Source organism: Gracilinanus agilis, chromosome 5, assembly GCF_016433145.1.
Source record: "Gracilinanus agilis isolate LMUSP501 chromosome 5, AgileGrace, whole genome shotgun sequence".
In the NCBI taxonomy this organism is placed as follows: Eukaryota; Metazoa; Chordata; class Mammalia; order Didelphimorphia; family Didelphidae; genus Gracilinanus; species Gracilinanus agilis.
In genome coordinates, this window is record NC_058134.1 from 6,816,940 (window position 1) to 6,842,787 (window position 25,848).

Consider the following 25,848-nt stretch of genomic DNA (forward strand, 5'->3'; position numbering starts at 1 on the left):
GAGGAGGAGGAGGAGGAGGAGGAGGAAGCTCCATCCTCCTGTGCAGGTGGGCACCTCGTCCACAAGTCAGAGTCTCAGAGAGGAGCTTGGAGCCCTGGGCCTGCCCAGCCTGACACCAAGCCACCTGCATTAAAGATACAGACCGCCCATAGCAGTGACAGCAGCTGGGAGGAACAGAGCTCCGCCTTACAGGCAGCTTCCCAATATTTCAGTAAGGGCCGGTCCCTGCCCTCAGGGGGCCTGTGAGGTGACTCAGGCCCAGGCCCCGGGTTAGTGTGCTGGATGGGCAAAGAACAAAACCAGAGCCTGGACAAATTCATAACTTCGAAGCGCCTCGAGGAATTCACTCAGGACCTCAACAGGGAGGAGCCCTGGAGATGTCTCTGAGACACATTTTCAAGGGGAAAAAGAAAACCTTATTGGCAACAAGTCAGAAGCTCTTGGTCGCCATTCTGCCATAAATAAAAGTGGGCATCCCCTGAGAAGTTCACATGCCCTCCGCCTCAGTTTCCCCATCTGCAGAAGGAGGAGGTGGGCCTTCAGAGTTGTAAAAGTCCACGATTCCCCTTCCGGCACCCCGAGAGTGATGCCACTGGAAAAATCGCTGCTACTTAAACATCCCCAAATTCACCCATTACAATCAATTCATAATTGTGGTCATTTCCCTGAGCCAAAGGTCTTCTCTTTCCTTTTCTAATGGCTTTGATCTCTCTCCAGAATCACTAATGTGCCATTATGCTTCTCCTTCCTTACATAAAAACGTCTCCAACTTCATTTCATGGCCTGTAAAAGTCTATTTGCGCTCTGTGGAGGGGATTGACGCGGAGCGACGAGGCCAGCTCGGGTGGGGGAGGCTTTCTGCCCTCAACGTCCCATTGATCACAATGTTGATTTTTTAAGTGGACTTGGACCTCCCAAACTTCCATAATCCTACACTTCATATTTGATTAGCATTTCAGTCTTTCACGGGCTTGAGTGGATAGAATGTCGTGGTCTTGGGAAAAACAAAGTGAGATCAAGGTTCCATTGAACAACCAAGTGGAGACTCAGAGGACAAAGAGACGCCTCCATGGAGTTGGGGGCAATTTTAGCAAAGCTCAAATACGCTGACCACTATTAAGAACAGGCTTCATAGGAAGATCGCCAGAAGCGAGCTTCCTTGTCTGTTTATAGCAGCTTCCTTGCCTGTGCGGTAATGCAAACCCCAAATACAGACTTGCAGCCCACTTCTAGGGCAGAGGCCGGGTCTAGGCAGTGGCTCATTCAGCCACCATTCTCCTCTACTTCTATTGGGAGAATGTATTCATGAGGGGCCCAGGAAGAAGAGTTCAATGGACTTGGAATCAGGTCTTGAGTCTGAACCTTGTCTCCATGCTGACTAGCGGGGTGACCTTGGGAAAGTCACCTGACTATGCTGATTTTCTCCTTTGTTAAATGAAGGAATTGGAAAGGACGGCCTCCAAGTCCTCTGCCAGTTGTAAATCCATGCTCCTGGGATCCTACGGGAAGCTTCCCTTCCCCGGATTAGTATTTCTTTTCTTTTTCTTTTTAAATTCCTACCTTCCATCTTAGAATCAATGCTATGTATTGGTTCTAAGACAGAAGAGTGCTAAGGGCTAGGCAACTGGGATTAAGTGACTTGCCCAGAGTCACACAGCTGGGAAGTAGGTGAGGCCACATTTGAACCCAGGACCTCCCGTCTCCAGGCCTGGCCTCTCTGCCCACCGAGCCACAGAGCTGCCCTAAGGCTGAGCACTGTGTGCTTTTTTCCTCCTCCTCCTCATGTGACTTAATGGACAGACCACCCCTCTCCCATGCAGGCCCCCCATGTCTTGAGCTCCGAGTTCTTATGAATCAGGCAACTCCAACAACTGCTTTCTTAGATTTCTGACCCCAGAAACACATGCTTGCTTACATGGAAATCAGGGAAGTTAATTTGCACCGATAAAACCATCCTCTCCCGAAAGAAGAATTTTGAAACCATCAAAGAAAAATTGAAGGAAAAAAATTGCACCCACCGAACTGTCCAGGAAGCCGTTGCCGTCGGTGTCGTAGAGGCGGAACATGACTACAAGAAAAGGATAAAGGCAGGAGATTAGGCAACTCCAGGCACATCCACGGCTTGTTTAGTTCCAGGCAGAGCGCCCTGGATCCCCACCCCAGCCTGCCTTGGTCGCACGGGCCCCGCCAGCCCCTCTCCGACCAGGGGGTCAGCCGACGGCTGCCGCGTTCTGCAGAGGACACTGAGGAACCCTTCAGGAGGGACTGAAATCAAGAGGACGAGGAAGGCGTCCCCGGCCTCTCTGCAGGGAAGGACAAGGCAGCCGGCCCTGGACAAGGAGCCACGAGCACGAGGAGCGCCCAGACCCTGCCTTTCCTCTGCGGGGACTTTGTCGGAGCACACGGGGGAGATCTAGACACCAAAATGAAGTATGTCGCCCCTCTGGACAGGACTGTCTCCCGACTGCACCCCAAGGCCGATCCAGGAATCGGACAATCGATGGGAAGGTTCTTTAAGAAAGGGAGGGCAGCGTCTTCTCGGGCACTTAGAGCCTGCGAACTAGAACACGGAGGAATGAATTGACTCGCCCAGGGTCACGCGGGAGGACGTGTCCAGACAGGACTGGTTTTCCTGGCTCTCTCTGTGTGATACAACTACGTCAGCAGCTCTTGTCGGCACAGTCCAGAGAACACGGAACGTGCAGTCAGAGACACTCACATTAGAGCCTTAGGAGACCTCGGACTTGGGGAGTTTCTTTCCCTCTTTCCATTTCAATTTCCCCATCTATCATCCAAAAACATAAAGTGGAAAGAGCGATGGCGCACCAAAGAGGAGCCCTTCTGTTTCCCCATATTTCAGTCACTGGATAAGGTTTCACTTAGCAGGTTTGAATGGAAAAGGAAACCTTTCGTTGTCAAAGAGCCTCTGATGTAAGCTTACGGGCCCAAACACACTGCTTTACTGACTGGTTTCTAAACTTTTTTGGCCTGCCGCCCCCTTTCCAGAAAAAATATGACTTAGCGCCCTGGAAATTAATTTATTTTAAATTTTAATAGCAATTAATAGGAAAGAGAAATGCACCTGCGGCCATCACCGCCCCCTCTGGATTGCTGCAGCACCCACCAGGGGGCGGCGGCGCCCACTCTGGGAATCACTGGTTTAAATTGATACCAAAGTTAACCTTGTCTTTTCTTATTGAGAAACCTCCCCCCCACACACACACCCCCCAAAAAGAAGAAAAAACCCTTTCAAATACTCGGTAAACCTTCTCCAAAGCTGTTTATTTTGTTTCTTTCAGGTCTGTTACTTTGGGGAAAACATCATCCAAAGTTGTTTTAATTAAATCAATAATTAAGAACAACTCCTTGCCGTCACAGACAAGTACGTGGCTGCGATTAAAATGTAAATCATGCAGCCACTGAATGTTCCCCCTGCAAGATCATTGTTAAACTCGAAAGTTTCTCAGCAAAAATTTCCTACATGAAACTTCCAGGATCCAGTGAAGACTGAGCTAGTCTGGGGCCGATCACTTGGAGGCTAAGGATTTCTGAGGCCTCATTCTTTGTCTAAGGAAGGCGATCCGCTGTCTGGGGAGGGCAGCAGAAGCGAGCTCCACCCTGGACTGACAATACTTTATATTAAGCCATGACTGTAGGAAGATGTTTTGCATATTAAATGGAGAAGGAACAGACAGATCAATTGACGGGAAGACAGAGATAAGGAGAGGCAGACAGATGCTGATCCAAAATGGATATAAAAAGACTGAAGTCGTTTTGGTCCACTTGGAAAAACCACGTGTGGGATCAGAGATATTCCTTCAATAGGAAAACAACTGGGGCTTCCTAGAATTACATGACCTGGAAGGATATTACTCATTCTTATGATGTCTTCTCACATACCCATGCAGGGCACTTTCCACATTTTATGACTGATACCCAGAGAGACAGTGCAACCTGGTGGTTAGTGAAGGTGATCTGGGATGGAGTTTTGCCTTTACTATATAGTCGCTGGGAGCCCTCCCTTATTACTTCTATCTCAGTGGCCGGAGGAGCTCTAAAGCCTGAAGAAACTGCCAAAAGAAGCCACAGGTCTGGAGCAGTACCTCCAAGGCAATGCCATCTGTCTGGGGGTGCCCACTAGAGAAGGCTGGCAAACGCCAACCGCATCCAATGGAAAAAGAGGATATTTATTTTTAGGGTTCTAAGGTTCGGGGATGTTTACATTCCTCTACACTGGATTTTCTCTGAACTGGAAAGATCTTCACTAGGAGGAGTTTTGCAGTGAGAAGTGATTATGGGTCCCATCATCCTGCTGGCTTCAATCCCAGCCACGGCTTCAGGGCGTCCCCGAGTTGAGCGAACCTTTAAGAACACAGGCACGAAGTGGGATTCGTTTGGTTTTGTTCATACCCAGGAAGGCAGCTCAGTGGAGGATTTACCTTCATCCTTCCTCTCCCCTCTTGTTGTGGTTAGTCAGTCATTCAGTCTCACCCAACTCTTAATGATCCTTCTTAGAGTTTTCTTGACAAAGATGCTGGCAAAGATAAGTACAGTTTGCCATGTCCTTTTCCAGCTCATTTTACAGATGAAGAAACTGAGGAAAACAGGGTTAAATGACTTACTTAGGGCCACAAAGCCCAGGATGAAGCAGGATTTGAACTCGGGTGTCCCGGCTCCACCCACCACATCCTCCAGCTTTGGCTCTGAGCAGGTTCGTACAGAGAAAGCACCCCCCGCCCCAGGTGGGCCGTTCATGCACATTCAGAGCTCTCCGCGTAGCCATGTAGAACACGTACAGAGAGCCAGAGCACACGCTTGCACATACAGAGACAAAGAGCTGCCCGCACGCATCGGGGCCACAAGTGGGAGGAGGCCCCGGCGGCAGGAGCTGGGCCAGGTGCCCGGGTCCGCGAGGAGCCCGGCCACAAATCGGACTTCCTCTGGAGCCAGCGCCAGTCCCGCTGCCCCCTGTGTCTCTCCTGGGGAAAGAGGGAGAGCGGAGAAGAAAAGCGGGAGGCCTGAAGGAAGAGGAGGCCCTCACCGCCCTCCTCCTCCTCCTCCGGACTGTAAGAGCACGTGAAGGATGATAACAATCACATGCACACAAGGAAGAGAAGCTGCCATCCAGCGAGGAGGTTCTCACTTGGCTAAAGTGGCCCTTCAGAAGCCAGGGGGAAAGGGAGCCCCTGAGGGGTCCCCAGGAGGGTCTCCAGCCTCCTGGGATGGCGGACGGGAGGATGAGGAGAGACCCGCTCCCCGGGATGAGAGGGGAGGACGAGGCCACCACAGAGCCATCCTAACCCAGCAGCGAGCCGCTTCTGAGCTGGCGGAGAGGCAGAACCAGATTTCGGTGCACCCAGGAGCCTCCATTCTCTCCCGGCCCAGCTGGAGGACACAAGGAGACCCTCAAAGTCCTCCTGAAGGGCCCGAGCTTGCGGACTGCGGCCTTCGGTGCTTCCTCTTCTTCTGTGAGCGAGCCGGAGGGCACCAGAGCCCGGCCGGCCTTCGAGGAGCAGATCAGAGAGGCGGCGCTCTAAAGGGAGTTGGGGCTCCTCTGAGCCTCGGCATCACTGCTCTCTCCCCCAAAGATGTGGTCCCCGTGTTGTACTGACTGACATCCTCCACCAGATGGCGCTCCTGCACTGCAGCAGCCAAGCAGATTCTCTGTGGCCCTCCTGGCAGGTCTCTAGAAGTGCCGGATGTGGGGGCAGTGTGGGCAGCGGCCCATAGACCTCCCAGGCCCAGGGCCCGGACCTCGGGGCACCACAGAAAGCCTTCCCCATCCCCCGCAGGCCCGCAGAGGGCCCCTGGCACCCTGGCACCCACGTGGTGTCGCTGGGGTAAGCTGTTGGCAGGGGAGAAGGGCTCATGGCAGCCTGGCGGCACTCCGAGGGTGGAAGCTGGCTGGCAGGGTGAGAAGAAGTCCTCGCACTCCAGACGCTGCTGGGCTCCCGGCCCCTTCCCCCCGCCGTGCCTTCCCCAGCTCCAGCCTGGAGGCTGCAGCCGCTTCTCCCCATCGGTCAGAGCCGGCGTGTCCAGAAGTGGCCGCTTCATGGACTCTAGTCCATCCAGCTGCCGCCCCGAGGTCAGGGCCAGGCCTGCGCAGGGGGCACAGGTGACCACCAGCAGGCTTTGTGGGTAACGACTGGCTCTGTGTCCAGCCCCCTCGTCATCACACTATCCGCTCCCAGAGCGGTGACGAGCTCTCCCGACACTCCAGAAAAGCTGCAGGAACCATGGCTGGGCCCAAGGCCCCCCGGCTTTCTGGGAAAAGTGGGGAGGGGTGCGAGGCCCTGAAGAAGGGACCCTGGACACCGACCACTGCCCCAGGGCCCCACTGCCGAGCAGCCACCTGGGAAGCGGCACCCTCTGGTCTCTGGCCCTTCACACTCTTCTCTCACGCCAGGGGCCCGGGGCTCGAGGCCTGATGGCTCCCCCCTGCCTCCATCCCCAGGGCCACGGCCAGTCTCAGCCCCCGGAGAGTAAACAGACGGGCCACTTACATTCTAGTTTGTCTTCAGGTCTCCCACGTTCGAGCAAGGACAAGTAGCAGACGATGTCTTTCAGCTGGATGACTTGGGGCAGCTGCAAACTGGATGGAGAAGTGTGGGGGGGAGTCACGGCACCTTTATTCATCCGCAGACCTGGAAATCAAAGGTTGGATTTTGAATACTTTTTCTCTATGCAATGCTTCCAAATTCCCAAGATGACTCAGAGAGCCTCGATCGCCTATCCCAGGAGACTCCACGGAGGGGCTACCAAAACTGGAGGAAGGATAAAAAAGAACCGCAGGCCGGTGGAAATCTTCACTCGATTATAAGTGAACAAACACATTTATCGCAAGCGATCCTGACACGCTGTGCAACTGAGTTTTTTCTAATTGAACACCATGAACATTTCTAGCAGACCAAGGATTCTAAAGCAGGCTTGGGAAGGCAAATAAAGCTGCTATCTCTGATAATCATAATGAATAACACATTCTCCCACGGAGCCTTGACAGAAAATATTTAAAAACTAAAATGAAAATATTTCTCAAGACTTGCCCACAAAAGAATGTGCAAGGACCACTGCCACGTGAGAAACCACAAGAGTCTTCAAATGCCACCAAAGCAAATCCAGCTTGAGAGAGTCAGAGGAGGGCCGCAGAAAGGCACTGAGGAACGCAATCTGGCTAGAAACACACAGCATGAACCTTTAATCCCATGTTGCCTAATTAAAGATGACGACATCAAAAAAAGTAAGACACGAATTCAGAAAACAAAATCATCGCAGGAATTGTGGATCCGCCTGTTCACCCAGTGAAAGCAAAAGCCAAAAGAAATGAGGAGAAAAGAAGGCAGCATGGCAGAGAAGGAAATAGTTCAGTATCAACGAAAGACTTTTCTACATTATCTAGAAGAGAAAAGAGATAAGAGGGGGGAGAACCCCCAAAGGAAAATGTGAAATGTTCCAATTGTCTACCTAAGAAATGCGACATAACAAGCCGAGATGAGAAAAAGGGAGCTTCTACAATGATACTAGAAGGAACCCCAGAATATTCATGTCAAGGGAGGTAACAAGCTGGGAAATGGACGGAGCCAGTAGAGATGCACAATGATTGGCTGAAACGCCACAGAGAGGGGCATGAATGACTAGTGAAGCATTTGAACAGATTCCTCTCTCGGATATAAGCCTGCCTTTGCCTCCCGTGACAGAAGGCATTGCATATTTATTATCAAAAGATAATAACAGAAGTGACTCTACCAAAAACAAGCCAATATGTGTTTGTGTGCTTTACATAACATATTCAAGCACTATATAATTTTTTAAATCTCTAAACATTTGTAAGAGAGGAGCATATTTGCTGAAGAACAAAAATTCTGAAGGCTGTCAAAAGCAATTCATGTATCCATTATTTCATGATCAAGGTGCCCAAAAAGCAGACATTTATATTGTCTTTGTTGACTACCACAAGACCCTGACTCAGTTTTGCACTCGTGACTTATGTTTTGCAAATAGACAAAATAAATTCGAGTACAGGGAGGACTATTGGAAATCAGTTGGTCACCCTTTGTTGAGTGCCTCCTGTGAGCCAGGCACTGTGCCAAGTGGAGGGGATAGAAAGAAAAGGAAAAGAGTGGCTTTTCAAACTAGGTACAATCAACCTAGAGATGAGCTAAACTTGAAATCATTGAAAGAGGGAATGTCTAAGGTTAAGGAGGATGGCGAACGATTTTTGCGGAAGGTGGGCTTTGCTCGACTTGAAGCAGAAAAGGGAAGTGAGTAAAGAGGAGGAAATGAAGGAGAGCTTCCATACCTGATGAACAGTCGATGAAGACACCAAGTCAGAAGAGGGGCTCCTTACTCAAGGAAGAACAAGTAATTCAATGTCACAGATCATAAACAACATGAGGAATGGAGCTTCAAGAAGACTGAAAAGGTGGGAGGTGCCAAGAATTGGAGAGCTTTATAGAAGCCAGATGAAAGAGTTTTCAGTGACCCTGGAAGTACTACAGAGCCATCAGAGCTGACTGAATTGGGGTGGGAGGACAAGGGTGGTGCTTTAGGAAGACCAATTTAACAGTTGAGTAGAGGACAGAATGGCCTGAGGAGAAGCTTAAGGCAGGGAGAGTAGCCAGCTGGATACCGCAATGTCATGGAGGCATGCGTGACAAGGGCCTGCCCTGGGATGGTGGCAGAGCCAGGGAACATGGAGGGCACAGGTGAGAGCTGATCGGAAAGAAGAATCAACAGGATGTGACAGCTCACGGGACCTGGGCGGCAGGCGATCAAGAAGAGTTAAGGATTAACTGAGGTTGTAACAAGGGATGATGGTGGTAACCTCCAAAGTAACAGGGAAGGGAGGAGAAGAATTTAGAAGGAAATGTGAGTTCAGCTTTGGATATGTAGCGTTTAGGCTATCTAGAAGACATCCATTTAGAAATGTGCAATAGGGAGTTAGAGATCAGAAGAAAGATTAGGCCTGGATAGATAAATCTGGAAATCATTTATATACTGATAATATTTGAATCCACGGGACCTGATAAGATCACCAAGGGAAATAATAGAGAGTAACAAGAGAAGATCAAGGACAGAAACTAGGTAGACAACCAGTGTGAACAGGCTGGATGGAGATTCAGCAAAGAAAAACAGGAGGAGAACTGAGAGAGACAGAGAGAGAGAGAAAGAGACAGAGACAGAGACAGAGACAGAGAGAGACAGAGAGAGAGGTGAAGTGAGAGAGAGAGACAGAGACAGAGACAGAGAGAGAGAGAGATCTTTATGAAAATCTAGCAAAATAATTGGATCAACTTCCTGGATACTTAAAGGAGAAGGTGGTGATCAATGGGGTCAAAAGCTACAGAGAAGTCAAGAGGATCAGAATCAAGAAAAAGGACATTAGATTTGGCAATGAAGAGATCACTGGTAACTATGAATAGAACAATTTTAGTTGAAAACTAAGGTTGGAAGTCAGATCGAGAGTTACAAACTAAGTGAGAGGAAAAGATTTTTTTAAAATTGATAGGCTGATCCAACCATTCTGGAGGGCAATTTGGAATTATGTGCAAAGGATTTTAAAAGAATGATTGCCCTTTGATCCAGCCATATCACTGCTGGGTTTGTACCTCAAAGAGATAATAGGGGAAAATACTTGTAAAAATATTTATAGCTACACCTTTTGAGGAAGCAAAAAATTGGAAAACGAGGGGGTGTCCATCGATTGGGGAATGGGTGAATAAATTGTGATATCAGTTGGTGACGGAATACTATTGTGCTCAAAGGAATAAAGAACTGGAGGAATTCCATGTGAACTGGAAAGATCTCCAGGAAGTGAAGCAGAGTGAAAGGAGCAGAACCAGGAGAATGTTGTACACAGAGTACTGATATATTGTAGCACGATCGAATGTAACTGACTTTGCTACTAGTAACAATGCAATGACCCAGGACAGTCCTGAGGGACTCCGGAGAAAAAATGAATCCACATCCTGAGAAAGAACTGTGGGAGCAGAAATGCAGAAGAAAAACATGATCGATCACGTGGTTGAATGGGGCTATGACTGGGGTTTTGATGTTAAAGGTTCGCTCTACTGTAGATATGAATAACATGGAAACAGGTTTTGAACAATCACACACGTATAACCCCGTGGAAGTGCTTGTTGGCTTTGGGAGGGGGGAGGGAAGAGCAGGGGGAGAGGAGGATCATGAATCATGTAACCATGGAAAAATATTCTAAATTAAAAAAGGGAAAAAAAAACCTGATAGGCTGAGAAGGAGGTTTTGCTATATGCTCTTTGTTTTGAGCTCCTAGAAATTATAAGAGTTGGGAGGGCTGAATGGGGGTAAGAGTGAGGACAGGTAGGAGGTAGGCAGGAGGAGCAGATGGTACTTCCTAGAAGATTGACCCTGAATAAGTCACTTATTCCATATGGGCCTCAAACACATCTCGAGGTGTGTGGGTAGAAGGAGTCTCCACTGGGCCTGCATGAGTACATTTTGATGTCTCCATGACCTTGCAGACATACACATGGCTATGTATAGGCAGAGAAAGCCTTCAGCGAGCTATGATTTCATCCTTGTATGCTGTTTGCTTTCTCTCTCTCTCTCTCTCTCTGGGCCTTGGAAAACAGTCTTTGTGGAGAAAGCCATGCCTCGCTGGGCACCTCCGAGGGAACAATACTCTCTAGATGTAACCTGTCTGCTCCCTACACAACGAACACTAAGGAGTGAGAAAGGGAACAAAATCTGTCCTGAAAGCTTCCCATATTGGTAGGAGCCACCAGCCCCCATGCCCGGCCCTTGAGAGCCCAGGGCACCATTTGTGCCTCGAGGCGCCCACATAGCAGGGTTACTGGGAGGCTCATCCATGCCGCTACTCCTGGCTCAGCCTCATCAGCCACATCATGGGAAACATTTCGTACTAGTCTTCTGCAGTACTTTGAAAATGTTTCCCATCATTAAAATGCTGCCCGTCACCGAGAGCTCTCTTCTCACTGTTTCCACCAGGCTTCAGTCATTCTAGCTAAGCCTTCTTCTGAAAGCAGTTTAAAATGTTTAGAGAAACTCACTGAAAGTTGATGGACAAAAGCCCTCTAGAATAACAAGGCAAGAAGTGGAGGAATGTGTGTGTGTGTGGGGGGGGGAGTCATCAGCCATCACAGCAGCGTGAGAAAAACAAAACCCCCAAAGCCACTTCGGTAACGAGTGCCTAAAACAGGCAGCTCGGTCGGGGCGCCCTTTCTTAAGCGAGCAAAGGTCTCAGGAAAGAGACGCCGAGGTGGGTGCTTTTTTCTCTTCCAAAAGGGATAAAGAAATGCTCAGCCATTTCCATTAGTCTAATGCAGTATTTGCTCCAGCTGCTGTACCCTTTCCAAACCTTCTTTAAGATTATTAATTCACATTCTACATTAAACTTTGCTCCAAAGAGTCTGTAAGCCAGCAACAATGGGCTCTTGGCTGTTCCTGAACCGCCACATGCCATCTCCTGAGTGGCCATTTTCATGGGTGTCCTCCACACCTGGAAACTCTGCTCTCTTCCTCTCTGCCCTCTGGCTTCCTTCAAGCCCCAAGCGAAAATCTCCCCTTCCCCACGCTCATCCCCTCCCTCTGCGTGCCTTCTGCCCGAGACTCTCCCAAGTCTTGTGAGTGCAGAGGCTTTGCTTCAGACCGAGCTCCTTGGGACTAGGGACTGTTTTGTTCGTTCATTTTGCTTTCCTATCCATCTCTGGTGTTTAGCCCAGCGTCTGGCACACGGCGAACATTTAATAACAGCTTGATGGGCTGGCTTGACCGGGCAGATGAGCTTGACTTTGATGGAGGGCAGGGCCATCGAAGAGCCCGTATCCACAGACAATCGAAGTCCTGGGGGGGAACGAGAGGCTCCCTTAAAAACAGTCATGTGAGAGAGGAGGAGCCACGCTTGTTCTTCTTGACTTCAGAGCCCAGAACTAGGAAAAGTGTTTCAGGCTTAATGAAAAGAAAATCTTCCTAGCAATGTATATGTATGTATGTATACATGTATGTATGAGAGAGAAAAAGGAAAAAGAGAGGGGGGAGAGGGGAGAGAGAGAGGAAGAGGAAGAGGGGGAGGGAGAGAGACAGAGAGAGAGAGAAAGGAAGAGAGGGGGGAGCCTTAGAGGCTGGATGCCCACTTGCCAGGTATGTTGAATTGAAGAAGAAATAAGACTGGACTAGATTATACTCCCTGAAGTCTCCCCAAACTCTGAGATCCTGTAAGACAAGAGGCCATGAAGATACCCTGACCCTCTTCAGCACTGCCTGGAAATGACCTACAGAGGGCCAATGGCTACCTTTTGTCCTCCTTCCAGCCTAGGACTCTGTCCTCACCCAGAAAATAATACTCTCAGAATGCATGATTTGGCAACATTTTATCCATCCACTTAAAATATCAGTATTGTAGAAGACAATGATAAAAATGAGATCAAAGCGCCTTTTCCAGACATATATTACACATTCTCAAAATATAATTTTTTTTAAAAATTTAGTAAATCTATCAAAAAACACTTGTTCATCTCCTACCAAGTGCCAGGCATTAAACACTGGGACCCCTGCCCTCGAGAAGCTGCCAATCCAACTGGAGTGGAAACAAGCAAACAAGCCACACAGAGAATAAAGAGAAAGTAATTAACAGAGGGAAGGCACTAGAATTGAGAAGAATGTCCATACTATAGTGTCCAAGATTGCAGAGAAATCAAGAAGAATGAGAACTTAGAAAAAGCCATTCCACTTGGCAATTAAAAAAATCATTCATCACTTTGGAGAGAACCATTTCTGTGGCGTGGTGAGGGCAGAAGCCAGAGTATAAGGGGTTAAGAAGAGAGTGACAGGAGAGGAGATGAAGGCATCTACTGTCATATATGGAGCAACACGCTGGAGATTATGGAATTCATGCGCTTGTTACTCAATTCTCAGGGATAAAGAATGGATCGTCTTTTAATCACTTCTTGAGAAGGTTTATGGAATAAGCTATTCCCTTTAGACACACACACACACACACACACACACACACACACACACACACACACCTCCCATTATTACTTCTGAAAATAATGCCCACCAATTTCAGATGATTCATCATAATAAAATATAATTGAATTATCTGATAAAAATGTCTCTCACGTTGGTTGAGGATTACAGAATTTCCTTAGCATCAACATTTAAATCTAAAAGGCCTATTTAACTCCATAATGTGAAAATGAGTCTGCTTTAAAGGACTCTGAACCATAATAATTCAACGAGAGAAATAAAAAGGTCAAAGAACTCTAGTCTTAGAATAATGTTTGTAAAAATTGATGATAATTAGTTTCTATTGTTCCAAGAAGACAATTATTCAGCTTATTCGATAACTGAGAAGGGGGGAGCCACACAAACGTGTGGCATTCATCATGCAAGCTGGTCCATGAGTGGAGATTTCTCGTCTTTCCCTACGCTCACTCTCCTCATGGCTCTCTCTGCTTGCCTACAGCAGACTTGGTTGATTCCCTTTTTGAGGGATGGACTCTGGGTGGGTTTTTGTTTTTCTCATTTCACTCTGGATGCCTCCACTGCAATGCAGGCGTTAATTGGTATTCTTATTCCCCAGCAACGCCAGCATCCATCTGAGGCAAGCCTTGTAAACAACGGGCATTCGGAAAGGCCTTCTGAAGGAGTGGAGGGAGAACATGGCAGCTCATGCAGAGCCCTCTCAGTGGTTTCCTCAATGCTGCTACAGATGTTTGTTCCCCAAAGCCCCTGAGGACCCTTTTCATGGGACGTGAAAATGAAAGCAAGCTTCGAATACTGAACCCAGGGAGGCAGGAGCAGACGGTATCTGACTTCCTCAATCATGAATGAGAGCCAAGAGAGGCAGAGGGGAGAAGGAAGGAACAAAAAAGATAAGTCATGAACCTGAACCACCAGAGACCCCAAGAAGCCCATCCTGTAATCCACAAGGATGAAAGATTCAGAGAAAACCAAAAGTTAGCTAGGTGGAACAGGGGCTAAAACACAGGACCTCAAATCAGGTAGACATGAGTTCAAATCCAGTCTCAATCTGTGACCTTGGGCAAGCTGCTGTTTGCCTCAGTTTCCTAAACTGTAAAATGGAGATAATAATAGTGCCTACCTACTAGTTTTCACAGGGATCAGATGAGATAATATTTGTAAATATTATAACCTCACACTGTGCCTGGTCTATCGTAAGCATTGAATAAATGCTTGTTTCCTCCCTTTTGCCCCCATACAAGCTCACAGGCAAGCAACATTTGCACAATTTCTTATTAGGCTCTTTCAGCAGACAGAGGAGACCTCAAATCAATTCTCTATAGTCAAGCTTTTGGTAAAAAGGTGCAGCCCTCCAGCTCCAGCCCTTCATCCCCTCCTATCTCGACTCCTCTGATCACATGAGCTTTGGCCTCTCATTCTGACCACATCACCTGCTGAAGCAGAAATGGCAGGGGCTCCCGCTCACCTTCCTGCCTGCTTTCACGTGGATAGTTAGTTACTAACAAAATTAGATAGTTATTTAGTTAATATTTAGTTAGACTAATACACTAATAACATAGGGATAGTTTAGAATAGTTTAGTAACAGGGAATAGTATTAGATTAAAGGATAAGATAAGATACGGTCCTGATGTACATTACGGTGCAAACACAACAAACATAACAAAAATGCAGTACACGCAGAACATATAACATACTACAGATCACATATCAAAAAATAATGTAAATAGATGTGCAAATAAGTGTAAACAGTGTGTGTATATTGTAAATTGTATTATAGTGTAATATGTAGAGGATATATACATGCATCACTTGGTATGTATCTATTGTGTGTACATATATGTAGATATGTATGTAATACATGTATATTGGATGCATGTGTGATATGTATATATGTATACACGTAAATTCTGTGAATTTGATACTAATTGAGTTGCAAACATTTAAGTATAATTTGCATAAGTGAGTTTGATGTCTTATTGGAATTTTGATGTAGAACTTATGCAATGTTGAGTTAAAAATGTATTTTTCCAAACTTATTTGCATTTATTACTTAGTAGAATGTTTCTGTATTAGTACAGGAGTTGTGTTTGATGGTTTTGTTTGAATTTTGTGTTGATATTTCAAATTGGTTGTTGATTTTGTTAATTTTGTTGAAAATTTTACTTTGTAACTTATTATTTTGTACTTTGAACTATGTAATTGTTCAATGTGTTTTTCCCTTTACCTTTCCTTGTTAAATTCCCTAGAGTAGGGTAGAGTAAAGTAGTATTAGATAAAATAGAGTTAGTGTAGGTTTGTTTTTTATTTTGGGTTAGAATTTTTGTTTAGTCTGTATTGCACAAATACCAAAATATTATATGAAACACTATTTAGGCTTTGTGCAAAGGGGTTAACTGTAATAGGAAATAGGCTTTAAAAGCAGATTTAGAGATTTAGCCAGGCAGGTCAATTCCAACCTGGAACACAGCAGGGGATTGAACACAGAGGACTCTCTCTAAGGGCAGTTGGGATTTGAAGGAGTTGGGGGAACCACTGAGCTGAGAGCCTGTGGATTTTGGGTATCTCTGAGCAACATCTGGAACATCTCAACTAGCAAGATCAAGGAGAGCAGGTTGAGAATACTGTCTTGTTTGGTAGACAAGCAAGATCAGTCTTCCTGACTTCTCTGAAGATTTATTTGGCTGGAACCTGTGCTCTTGGACTATATACTTGGACTGATACAGTTGAGTTACTGATCAAGACCATCAGACCATCCACGTGAGATCCCATTATTCCCGTGTGTCCTGGCTGCCTGCATAGTATAGTGTAGGGATTTCCCAGACCTTTAACCTTTAACCCTGAATTGATCCCATAGTATTTTAGAGTAGTGTGACCTCTCCCACACCTATTACCCTTAAATTATCTATTAAAAGTTTTTATTTTACTTCCTGTTGTTTCTTTCCCATATTAAGTAAAGTATCCTTGGCTGAATGTCAGTTTAACTGACCAACTGCCATTCCCTGAATCTCACATCCCTAGTTGGTTTTTCCTGTGTTTACCTGTCAGTTATCCCTTGTTCAAGCAGTCCTCCTTTTCCCCTTTCTCTAAACTCAGTGTTTTAATTATTTACTCATAAAACTCCACATATCCTTTCTGCTCTCTTCAAACTGGTCATGCCCTTTTCTGGGTGTGCCGGGGTGACTCAATCACAAACTTCCGGGGGGGGGGGGGGAAGGATGCTCTCCCTCCACCATCTCCTAGGCTCAGCCCTGGCTGCCACCTTCCACATCAGCCTGTCCTGATGTCTAGAGCTTCTCCTCCTCTCTCCCTCTTGGAACTGTCTCCTAAGAATTCTGGTCTTTTCCCTTCTAGGTGCATCTTTCATTCCTGACAACCAACAGAGTAGAAGGGCAGCTAAGTGGCCCAATGGATAGGGCATTAGGCTTGGAATCAGGAAAATTCATCTTCCTAGGTTCAAATTTGGATCCACATACTTGCTAGCTGTGCAACTCTGGCCAAGTCATTTAACCTGTTGGCTCGACTTTGCTCATCTGTAAAATGAGCTGGAGAAGGAGATGGCAAACTAGTAGTATCTTTGCCAAATGGAGTCAGGAAGAGTCAGACATGACTGAAATGACTGAACAATGGAATGCTTTGTCTCAGAATTCCCTACACTGAAATCAGAGTTAGAAAGACATATAGATAAACAGAGCATCTATTAGGCACTCATAATGTACCATGCTCAGTCCTGGAGATGAATGCAAAAGCAAACAATTTAGTCCCTCAGATGGAAGGACTTACATTCTAATGAGGAAAGGCCATTTGTGAAGCAGAGGAGGTAATCTGGAGGCAAGAGGAATCTAGCAGACCCCTCGGGGCCCAGAAACAATGTCCTCATGTCTGGTGGGATAAAGAAAGTCAGAGAGGGAGGCACAGGGCAGGAGGGGCTGAACAGAACATCATTTGTGGAATTTTGTCCACGTTCTGGGATCCAGCCATTCAACTGACAGCATCTCTTAGCTTTCATAGGGGAGAGATGAATAGCAATGGCTAACCCATGGCTAAATATGCTGTGGCTAAAACTTGGACTCATTCATGAATCGGAAATGAGAGCAGACGCTGTTAAAATATCCATGCTGCTCAAAAGGCCTCTGAATGGGCTGCAACGGACATTTTCCTAAAGAGTGTCAGGACTCACAGAGCATCTTTTATAGGAGAGGCAGATCCAAGGACCCATTCACAAATAATGTTATGGGAGCACCAAGGTAGCTCAGTGGATGGAGAACCAGACTTACAGATGGGAGGTCCTGGGTTCAAATTTGCCTTCTGATACTTCCTAGCTGTATGACCCTGGGTAGATCACTTAACCCCCATTGTCTGGCCCTTACCCCTCTTCTGCCTTGGAACCAGTGCACAATATTGATTCTAAGATGGAAGGAAAGGGTTTAAAAATAAACGAGTTTTTCTTGAGGGAAAGGTCTTATATCACTCATTGCTTCAAATTCCTGGCACAATAAGTCACCTACAACTTCTGATTTTAAAAATCAAACTAATCATTTTGATTATTGTTGACTTGTCCCAAAGAAAGCGTGTAGGTAAAAGTCACTTATTTGATGTTTAAGAAATGATCTCTTTGAAAAGAAAGGATCATCTTGGGCTCATCATGAAAGAGAGGCTGCCCCCACACCAGAATAAGCTTCAATGCACAAAGTTTCATTCTAGGTCAAATGATGGACTATATGTATGACCCAAGGATACGGCTGGCTAAATGAAAATATTTTGAAATATTGGCTTCCTTAGTTCAAAAACCCTATTTATATTTGGTCCTCATAAATCCAGGCTCTATTTTGTGTGTTGATGTAACCTGAAGACCTCAGTCCTTGGAAAGTCAGCATCCTCCGCTTTCCCAAAGAAATGTCCCTTGGAACAGATATTAGCTGAGTTAATATTAGCTTTTAGACAGGCTGAGCCTCTGTGAGTGTCTCGGTGGTGTGAAGAATCCAATTACGGCTTACATTCCCCCAATTATCAAGTATTCACAGAAGCCTGGCATTTCAGCTACTTTCCCATGATCCTTCACCATCTCATGACCAAGGGGAGCTGCTGCATGCTACCTTCCCAACCCTGACGGACTCATGCAGAACCACCAATGCTTCCCCCAGTTCTCCAGCCTTTCCTTTCCCTGGGTCGGAGGGGCAGGGAGGGAGGGCGCAGAGACAAAAGCCAACAGAAGCAACAATCAGAGCTTACCCCCAGAGAGGAGGGGAGGTTTGCTTTTGACCAAGGGGCTGGAATGAAGAGCTTGGCTGCTAAAGGACGTGAAGAGATGGGCGCTGAAATCCTCAGGGAGTTCGGCCTCCAGGAAGGTTTTCATGAACAGCTTGAAGCCTTCAAAATCTATGGTCTGCAATGGAAGAAAAGGTTTGAAAATGATGAACGCAACGGTTAGTAGGATGCCCCAAGTGGTTACCATTAGAAACACTGAAAATCTCACACTTGTATCTATTTCCAGCTGTGCCATGAAGATTGGGCATGATGATGATGATGATGATGATGATGATGATGACCACAATGGTAGGTCCCATTTCTACCTCCCTGACAAAATACATTACATTCGTCACCATGTTTGAACACAACACCTATGAGATCATTTTTCAAGCATGTCTGATTCTTCATGACCTCATTTGGGTTTTGTTAGCAAAGGTATTGGAGTGATTGGCCATTTTCTTGTCCAGTTCATTTTACAGATGAGGAAACTGAGGCAAACAGTGTTGCATGACTTACCTAGGGTCACATGACTCATAAGTATCTGAGGTTTGACCTCAGAAAGATTCCTCTTCCTGACACCCAGCCTGGCACTCTTTCCACCAAGTGACCTCGGAAGCTGCCCCCTCGGAGAGAGCTACGTAAAGGACCTTCGTTTTCCTGTTCCAAGTGAGGAAACAGCTCCAAGAAGTTAGCTGTGTCCCCCCAGGTCCCTGAGCTCTAGGAAGGGCCCCCTAGGATGCTGGTTCCCAGGGCGCCTTTCTACCAGGGATGTGTTCGGTGCTGATCCCATACGGTCTTCGGGTCGCCTCTGAACGTGGGTGCAGTCTCCTGCCCTCCCACCCTGATCCTCACTAGGAAAGTAAAGGGCCAGCGCGCCGCGCCATGTCTCCTGGAAAGTTTTAGTTCTGAAATCCTAGGAAAGCCTGTGATCGCTCTGAGGCAGAGTCTGGAATAGTTAAACGGCAAAGTTTGGAATCATCTATCCCTGATGGAAAGAAGCCAGTATCTCGGAGAAAACACTCAGCTCCACGCATGGCTCAGGTGATGGCCTGATTCTTTACACACACACACACACACACACACACACACACACACACACACACACACACACTTCCTCTGTCCCCTGGCATTCAAACCTTCCCATGATGCTCCAGTGAGCCCATAAGATCATCAGTTTAGAAGTTCTCTCCAAAAGTGGGTCTCAAGATATATCCAAGTGTGTTCAATCTGGGCAGATTTCAACAATGTCTTCCCATCCATTTGGCGTGGGGGCCCCCCAGAGGCTGGAAACTCCTCTGCCTAACACGGTACAGTTAAGCATGTGGCATGTTGCAGGGGCTTATAAAAGCCTCAGAGACAGAAATGGAGAGCTGCTCCAGCATCTTTGCCAGGAAGACCTCAAAAGGAGGCTCTTGGAGCCTCGACACGACTGATCAACAACAATAAATGCTTGTAGGTTGCCTGGCTGATGTGTAAGCGTGGCAGACGCTCTCATCTCTGATGAGGGATCAGCCCACCACATGACACCTCTTTGTTCTTATTTTTTGAAACCCCTCCTTAGTGATATCTTGGGTAATTGTAGCAGCCTCTCCATTGCCCTTGTAACACAAAGTAGTAGTAATGAATAGCATTTAAGTTGTGCAAAGTGTTTCACAAATATTATCCATTCTGATCCTCCCCAAAGCCTCAGATGTAAGTTCTATTGTGCTCCCTATTTTACAGAAGAGAACACTGAGGCAGATATAAGGTGACTTGCCCAGGGTCACACAGCTAGGATGTGCTTGAGGCTAGGTTTGCACTCAGACCTCCTTAAGTCCTCTGTCCACTGCCATCCTAACTGCTCCCGTTTCTCTTCAGGCACTCTTGTAGTCCATGCTTTGCTGCCATACAGAAACATTATTAGAATATTGATATAAAAATGTTTTATCTTTTCCTTCTTAGGAAGCTCGGAATCATTTTAAATAACTTAAGTTTCCCAAAGACAAGGCAGACCAGTCTTCTCCCTATTCAACTCTTGGCCCAACCAGCTCTCAGGACACACACACTGATGGCCAGCTTCTCGGGGCTATTTATTTAAGTACATATTGTCAACAGGAAAAGAAACGTTCTTCATCTTGATTTTTCCTGTGTCCAAATTCTTTCAATAACTAATAACTCTTTTCTAATACGCCCTTTCATATTGCAGGGCTTGGTGATATCAGCAGGTCATTCATCAAAAACCATCTGGAGAGACTCCTCACGGACAGAGAATCCTTCTTGAACTCGAACTCTGGGTTCCATAATGTCGAGGAGAGGACACCTCCCCGCTCTACTCCTCGTCTCACATGGGTGCTGAGCGGGCTATCCCAAGGCCCCGTTTCTGGGGTTTTATCATCTGATGAATCAGGAATGAGGTGGCTGCATGGCTGACACATGGCTGGAGCGAGAGCCTGGAAGGGGGGATTCTGTCCTACCAGATCAAGTGCTGTCACTAGAGCTAAGCACGTTTTCGTTGAATCTTTGAGTTGTAAGATGGTAAAAACAGGCTCCATGACTGGACCTCCTGGGTGAGAGCCTTCATTCTCATGGCTCATCCCTTCACTTAAATGGATAGGAGTGCTATCGAGAGAAAGATGACCACCAACAGAGTCTGGGCCAACAAGTTGGTCAATCAATAATCACTGATTAGGCTCCTGCTATATAGGAAGCTCTGTGCTCGACGATGAGGAGACAGACAGGAAATGATCCCTGCCCGTGAGGGTCGGATTCTCTAGGAAAGGGACACAACATGAGCATTGGATGGTATAAATGGAAGATGATCACCGGGGGAGGGGGACATCATGGAGAAGGCAGCTAGTGGCACAACGGAGTCAGGAAGACCTGAGTTCAAATATCACCTTAGATGCTTTCTAGCTCTATGACTGAGCAAGAAACAAACAAACCACTCTTTGCCTCAGTTTCTTCATCTGAAAAATGGAAATAATAATATTTATCACGAAGGGTTTTTGTGAATATCAAATGAGATAATATTTTACATCATTTATCACGTCTGACACATAGTTAATGCTAAATAAACACGTTTCCTTCATTCCTCCCCGTCTCCCTTCGTTTTCTTCCTTGCTCTTTTTTCCCTCCTTTCTTGCCTTACATCCTTCTTGTTTACTCCTCTTCTAAATTTCTATATTTCTGCTGAGGATACCACTATCTTCCTAGTCTCTTGGGTTCCCAGCTTCAGTAGCTATCACCACTGAACTGTGTTTTATACGACAACTGCATCAAGTGGTCTCATGATGCCTTCTCTCAGACAAAGCCAATATCCAATGACACCCCAACTCCAAACTCATCAGTGGCCCACACTGGATCAGAGGGCTCCTCTCTTCAGGAAAAGGGTGGCACTTGGGGCAATGACTTTCTCCAGCCTCCATGGCAGCACCATCACTGCTTGGAAAAATCTGGACTTTGAAATGAAGATGATTCCAGTGATTCTCAGAGAAAAGATCCAGATGAGGCTGGTTGACTGGTTTGTCAATTGGTTGAGTTTTGAGAGTCCAATGGTGGCTTCAAACCATAAACAGGACATGACAGATTTTGTCAAATCTGCTTTTGAGATGTTTCCTAAGAAGCAGGCTCAGGCTTGTGAATGAGTTATTCAGGAAGATAACAAAAGAGAGGCTGAGCAGAACTCCCAGACTGCGGGGAGTGCTTGGGACTGCTGCCAAGCCCATCCCCATTTTAAAGCACGTGCCCTAGTTCTCAGTTATTTAAGTCTGACCATCTGGAGCTTTTTGTGTGGATGGCTCTGTCAATACTGGATAAATCATAATATCTCACATGTATATAGCATTTCCCAGTTCATCCAAGTAGCTTAGAAGTGAATTAAAATAAAACTCATTCGTCTGGTTTTGTTTTAATAACTTCTGGCTGCTATTTGGGCATTTCTGTAGAGTGCCACAGAATAAATCATCTTCATGAACCAAATATACCGCATGCCATTCTCAACCTTAGCTTTATACATGTATTTCTAGACCCCAAGGGATGAGCGATATCCCCAATGTGGGCAATTACCCCCATGATGTGAATTGAAAGCCATTCTCAACTGCTCCTCCCATGCAAGTCCTGTCCAAGTGTGCTCCGAGGTTCCCCTAGAAGGAATTCTGCCTCCTCTGTCCTTTGGGCCTCCTTGCCTTTCTCTTAGTATCACAGCTTTCCTTCTTTTGTGACTTATTCTTGCTCAATTCATGAAGACCATCATTTATTTTTTTCCTTTGATGATAATGGGATTAAGTGCCTGCTGGGTACAATGAAGCCTTCTGGGCAGTATGTAAATGCCACTGGAGCCTAGAACAGTGGAGACTCTGAGAACAGACTAGACATGGGGGGGGGAGGGGGAGGTGTCATTTCCTGAGCAAAAGTGACCGTTCTACCTCTCTAGCAATCTCTTGACAGGTAAGTATTTATTAAGCCAGCCCAGAGACAAAAAAGAAAAAAAAGAAAAAAAAAGGAAAAAAGAAAAGAAAAGAAAAGAAAAGAAAAGAAAAGAAAAGAAAAGAAAAGAAAAGAAAAATCGTCACGATAATGGTGATTGTTTTCTTCATTCCTCTGTCATTCTCATCTATATGCCTCTCTGCTTCCAGGCACTGAAGTGGGTACAATAGCATTCTGTGGAATGAGGGCTGGTCTGATGAGGACAATACAGGCACAGAATCCACCTGCTTGGACCTGATGATAGTCAGCCCCAGCCCCAGGAATCAAGAGGGAGGAATAAATAACTTTGGATGCATTCACGGGGAAAATTTTAAAAGGTTCTCATTTCTTAGTGCTTTTCATTCTAGAAAACAATCCAAAGGACAGTGGAAGGCTGCTACGCAGGAAGTTTCTTTGGAAGAAAATAAATGTCAGAATGTGAACCCTACAGATGCAGTCCCTAAATCGGCTTCAGAAAATGAACTTGTCAGCTGAAAATGTTTTCCTTGGTTCAGGGGCACACAGAGATGTAGAACTTCAGCATTTAACCACCCTGACTCTTCTCAAAGAAAATTAAATATGCTTTTCTTGGTAAAGGATGACAGGACAATGAATATAAGACTTCTACCAGTAAAGAAGAGACCAAAGGCAGGAAAGGCGGCTGGCTATCTGATGAATTGCAAACTACCCACAACCATAAAAAAGACTCCGTTGGATCACTAGCAATGAGAAAAAAATCTAATTAAAACAATTCTTGGAGTTTTATCTCACCTGACAACAGGCAAACATCAAAATGAATCAATCAACGAGTATCTAATAATTGCCTAGTATGGAACCAAGAAGAAACATAGTCAGTGCTGGAGAGGATGGGTCCCTCTCACAGAGTGAGCTCTGAGCATTAGTTCATTCACATCTTCCCACATTTCTCTGAATTGTTCAGATTCCTCATTTCTGAGAGTGTCAATATTTCCATCAAATATCCCACGAGTCATTTCTGTGATTTCCCCCATCCATAGGTACCATCTTTATTTCCAGTTTTTTGTTACTGCATATGGGGCCATCCTTTGTCATGGACCTGCTGGAGATACTCAGCAGTGAGATCTTCATCAAAGCAGAGACAGGATAGTCACTTTTTTTCAAGAATTACAGAATGGTTGGACAAATCCACCAGTGGAAATGCTATTATAAGTATGGAGTTAGAAATCTGCCTTCCAGTCATCAGGATAGCAAGAAACTTGTATTTTTAAGAGCTGAGATAGGCTTCAAATAGGAAGGGATAAGATCATTGTTCTCAGTATTAGTAAGGCATTCCTTTCTTTATTTCTTCAATCATGATCTCTAAGTGTTTATAACAGACCTCAGGCCTGATAGGCACTAAGAGAGATATAGTTTACTTTAATAAGGGACACTCGAAGGAGATGTGGAAAAACAAAAGGATGGGGGTTTCTGTTGTCAGGGAGCTTCCAATCATCTAGAACTTGACACACAGAGATGTATTTGTACGTTGTGTAGACCAAAACAAAAGCAATGATCCCATCCTTTCAAAAGTATATATATCGTGCTTCTCCACCAGCCAACAGAGAGAGGTTCAGACAGCCACAGCAAAGCTCAAAATTAAGAATTTAAGAGGTCAGAGACAGCCTCCATGATAAAAACTGCTGGCTCCAAGGACATCATCTTGACACAATACATATACCAGGAGCGGTTTCTATTTAGGGAAATTAAAGAATAACTGGGTCTGTTTTACAAACATATTCAGCATGCCACCACCCAGAGCAGAGATTTAGCCACAAAGAAAACAATCCTCCTAAAGAGGCAGGGCCATGTGGATGGACAGATTTAAAAATGACTCCCAACTGGCAAATCTAGTAACCACCAATGCCCTGCTACCAGTTATGTGCTTCCCTCAGGACAAGTCCACTTTCTTGAGGGCAGAGAGGTGTATTTCTATTTATTTTCGTTTGCACCTTTGTGTCTTCAAATTCCTGGCATTTAGCACAGAGCAGGTATTTTTAAAAAGTATTTCTTGACTTTAACTGAAATTTGGTTGAGAAATGGGTCATCGTAGCCCCAAGGCATTCTATAACAGCAAATGGACTGAGAAAGCTGCCAACGATGACATTCTGGTTTTCCGATCCAATATCTCCTTTGTCGAGAGATAACTGAGCTTTGTTTTCTTTTCCCACAGATTTCACATCAAATACTAGCAGAGATCCAGACCCAAAATCCTGATGGAGGAGTCTGGGATGACACATTTCAAAGTCTGCTCCAAATTTCTCAGAGTTCACTGGGAAAGTACCATGGCATCCAGAAGGGTCCTGGGAGGTCGAGAAGATATAGGGAATAACGTGGAAATGAACAGAGGTGAGAGACAGCCCGTCAAATTTGGACAACAGTTCATGATCCCACTGGGCTGATCTTTAGCAAGAATGAACAGAAGATGGGATGAGATGATTTGTAGCAATTAGACATACGTGTGTGTGTTCTGTGTGTAAACATGCACATATCTACATGTTTGGGGCTGGTAACAGATCATTTACCTTCTCAGGACCCGGCTGGCCAAGACTAGAACTTGTCCCCAGAGTAGCTCAGGACACCAAGTGTATCATCCAAAGCCACACTCAGAGACAGCGTAAGTAACTAAATCAGAGTGTGAGCATGCTTCAGTGAACTGGGCTTACAATGACCTGCCTTTGGAGGCTTTCTGTGGGAACCAGAGTGTTCTCCAAGGACAAGCACTGGCTGGCACCTAGATTTCTCCTGCCACTTCTAAGAGGCACTACATTCTATGTTTTGAAACTGAGTTCTAAGTGTTTCTTTTTTTTTTTTTTTTTTAAACCCTTGTACTTTGGTGTATTGTCTCATAGGTGGCAGACTGGTAAGGGTGGGCAATGGGGGTCAAGTGACTTGCCCAGGGTCACACAGCTGGGAAGTGGCTGAGGCCGGGTTTGAACCTAGGACCTCCTGTCTCTAGGCCTGACTCTCACTCCACTGAGCTACCCAGCTGCCCCCTGAGTTCTAAGTGTTTCTAAACCATTTGATGTCTAATGTAGAGTGAAAACTCTGCGAGGGACACAGAATAATACTTATTTCTATATCCCATTTTAGTCTCCGATCCTTGGCCCCGAGTGCTCTGGGAACAGTCATTAGCAGGATGGAACAAGGAGGGGGAATAC

At 45.9% G+C, this 25,848-nt stretch overlaps 1 protein-coding gene across 1 annotated transcript in view; it reads right to left on the minus strand.

Annotated features, from left to right (window-relative positions):
* The window catches only part of DGKB (diacylglycerol kinase beta), a 490,262-nt gene that overhangs the window by 368,478 nt on the left and 95,936 nt on the right, over positions 1 to 25,848 (minus strand). The window contains exons 4-6 of the mRNA XM_044678847.1: positions 18,212 to 18,365; positions 6,504 to 6,644; positions 2,019 to 2,068 (exon numbers count right to left, since the gene is read on the minus strand). Coding sequence (XP_044534782.1) covers positions 2,019 to 2,068; positions 6,504 to 6,644; positions 18,212 to 18,365 — 345 coding nt within the window. The remainder of the gene's footprint in view (positions 1 to 2,018; positions 2,069 to 6,503; positions 6,645 to 18,211; positions 18,366 to 25,848) is intronic.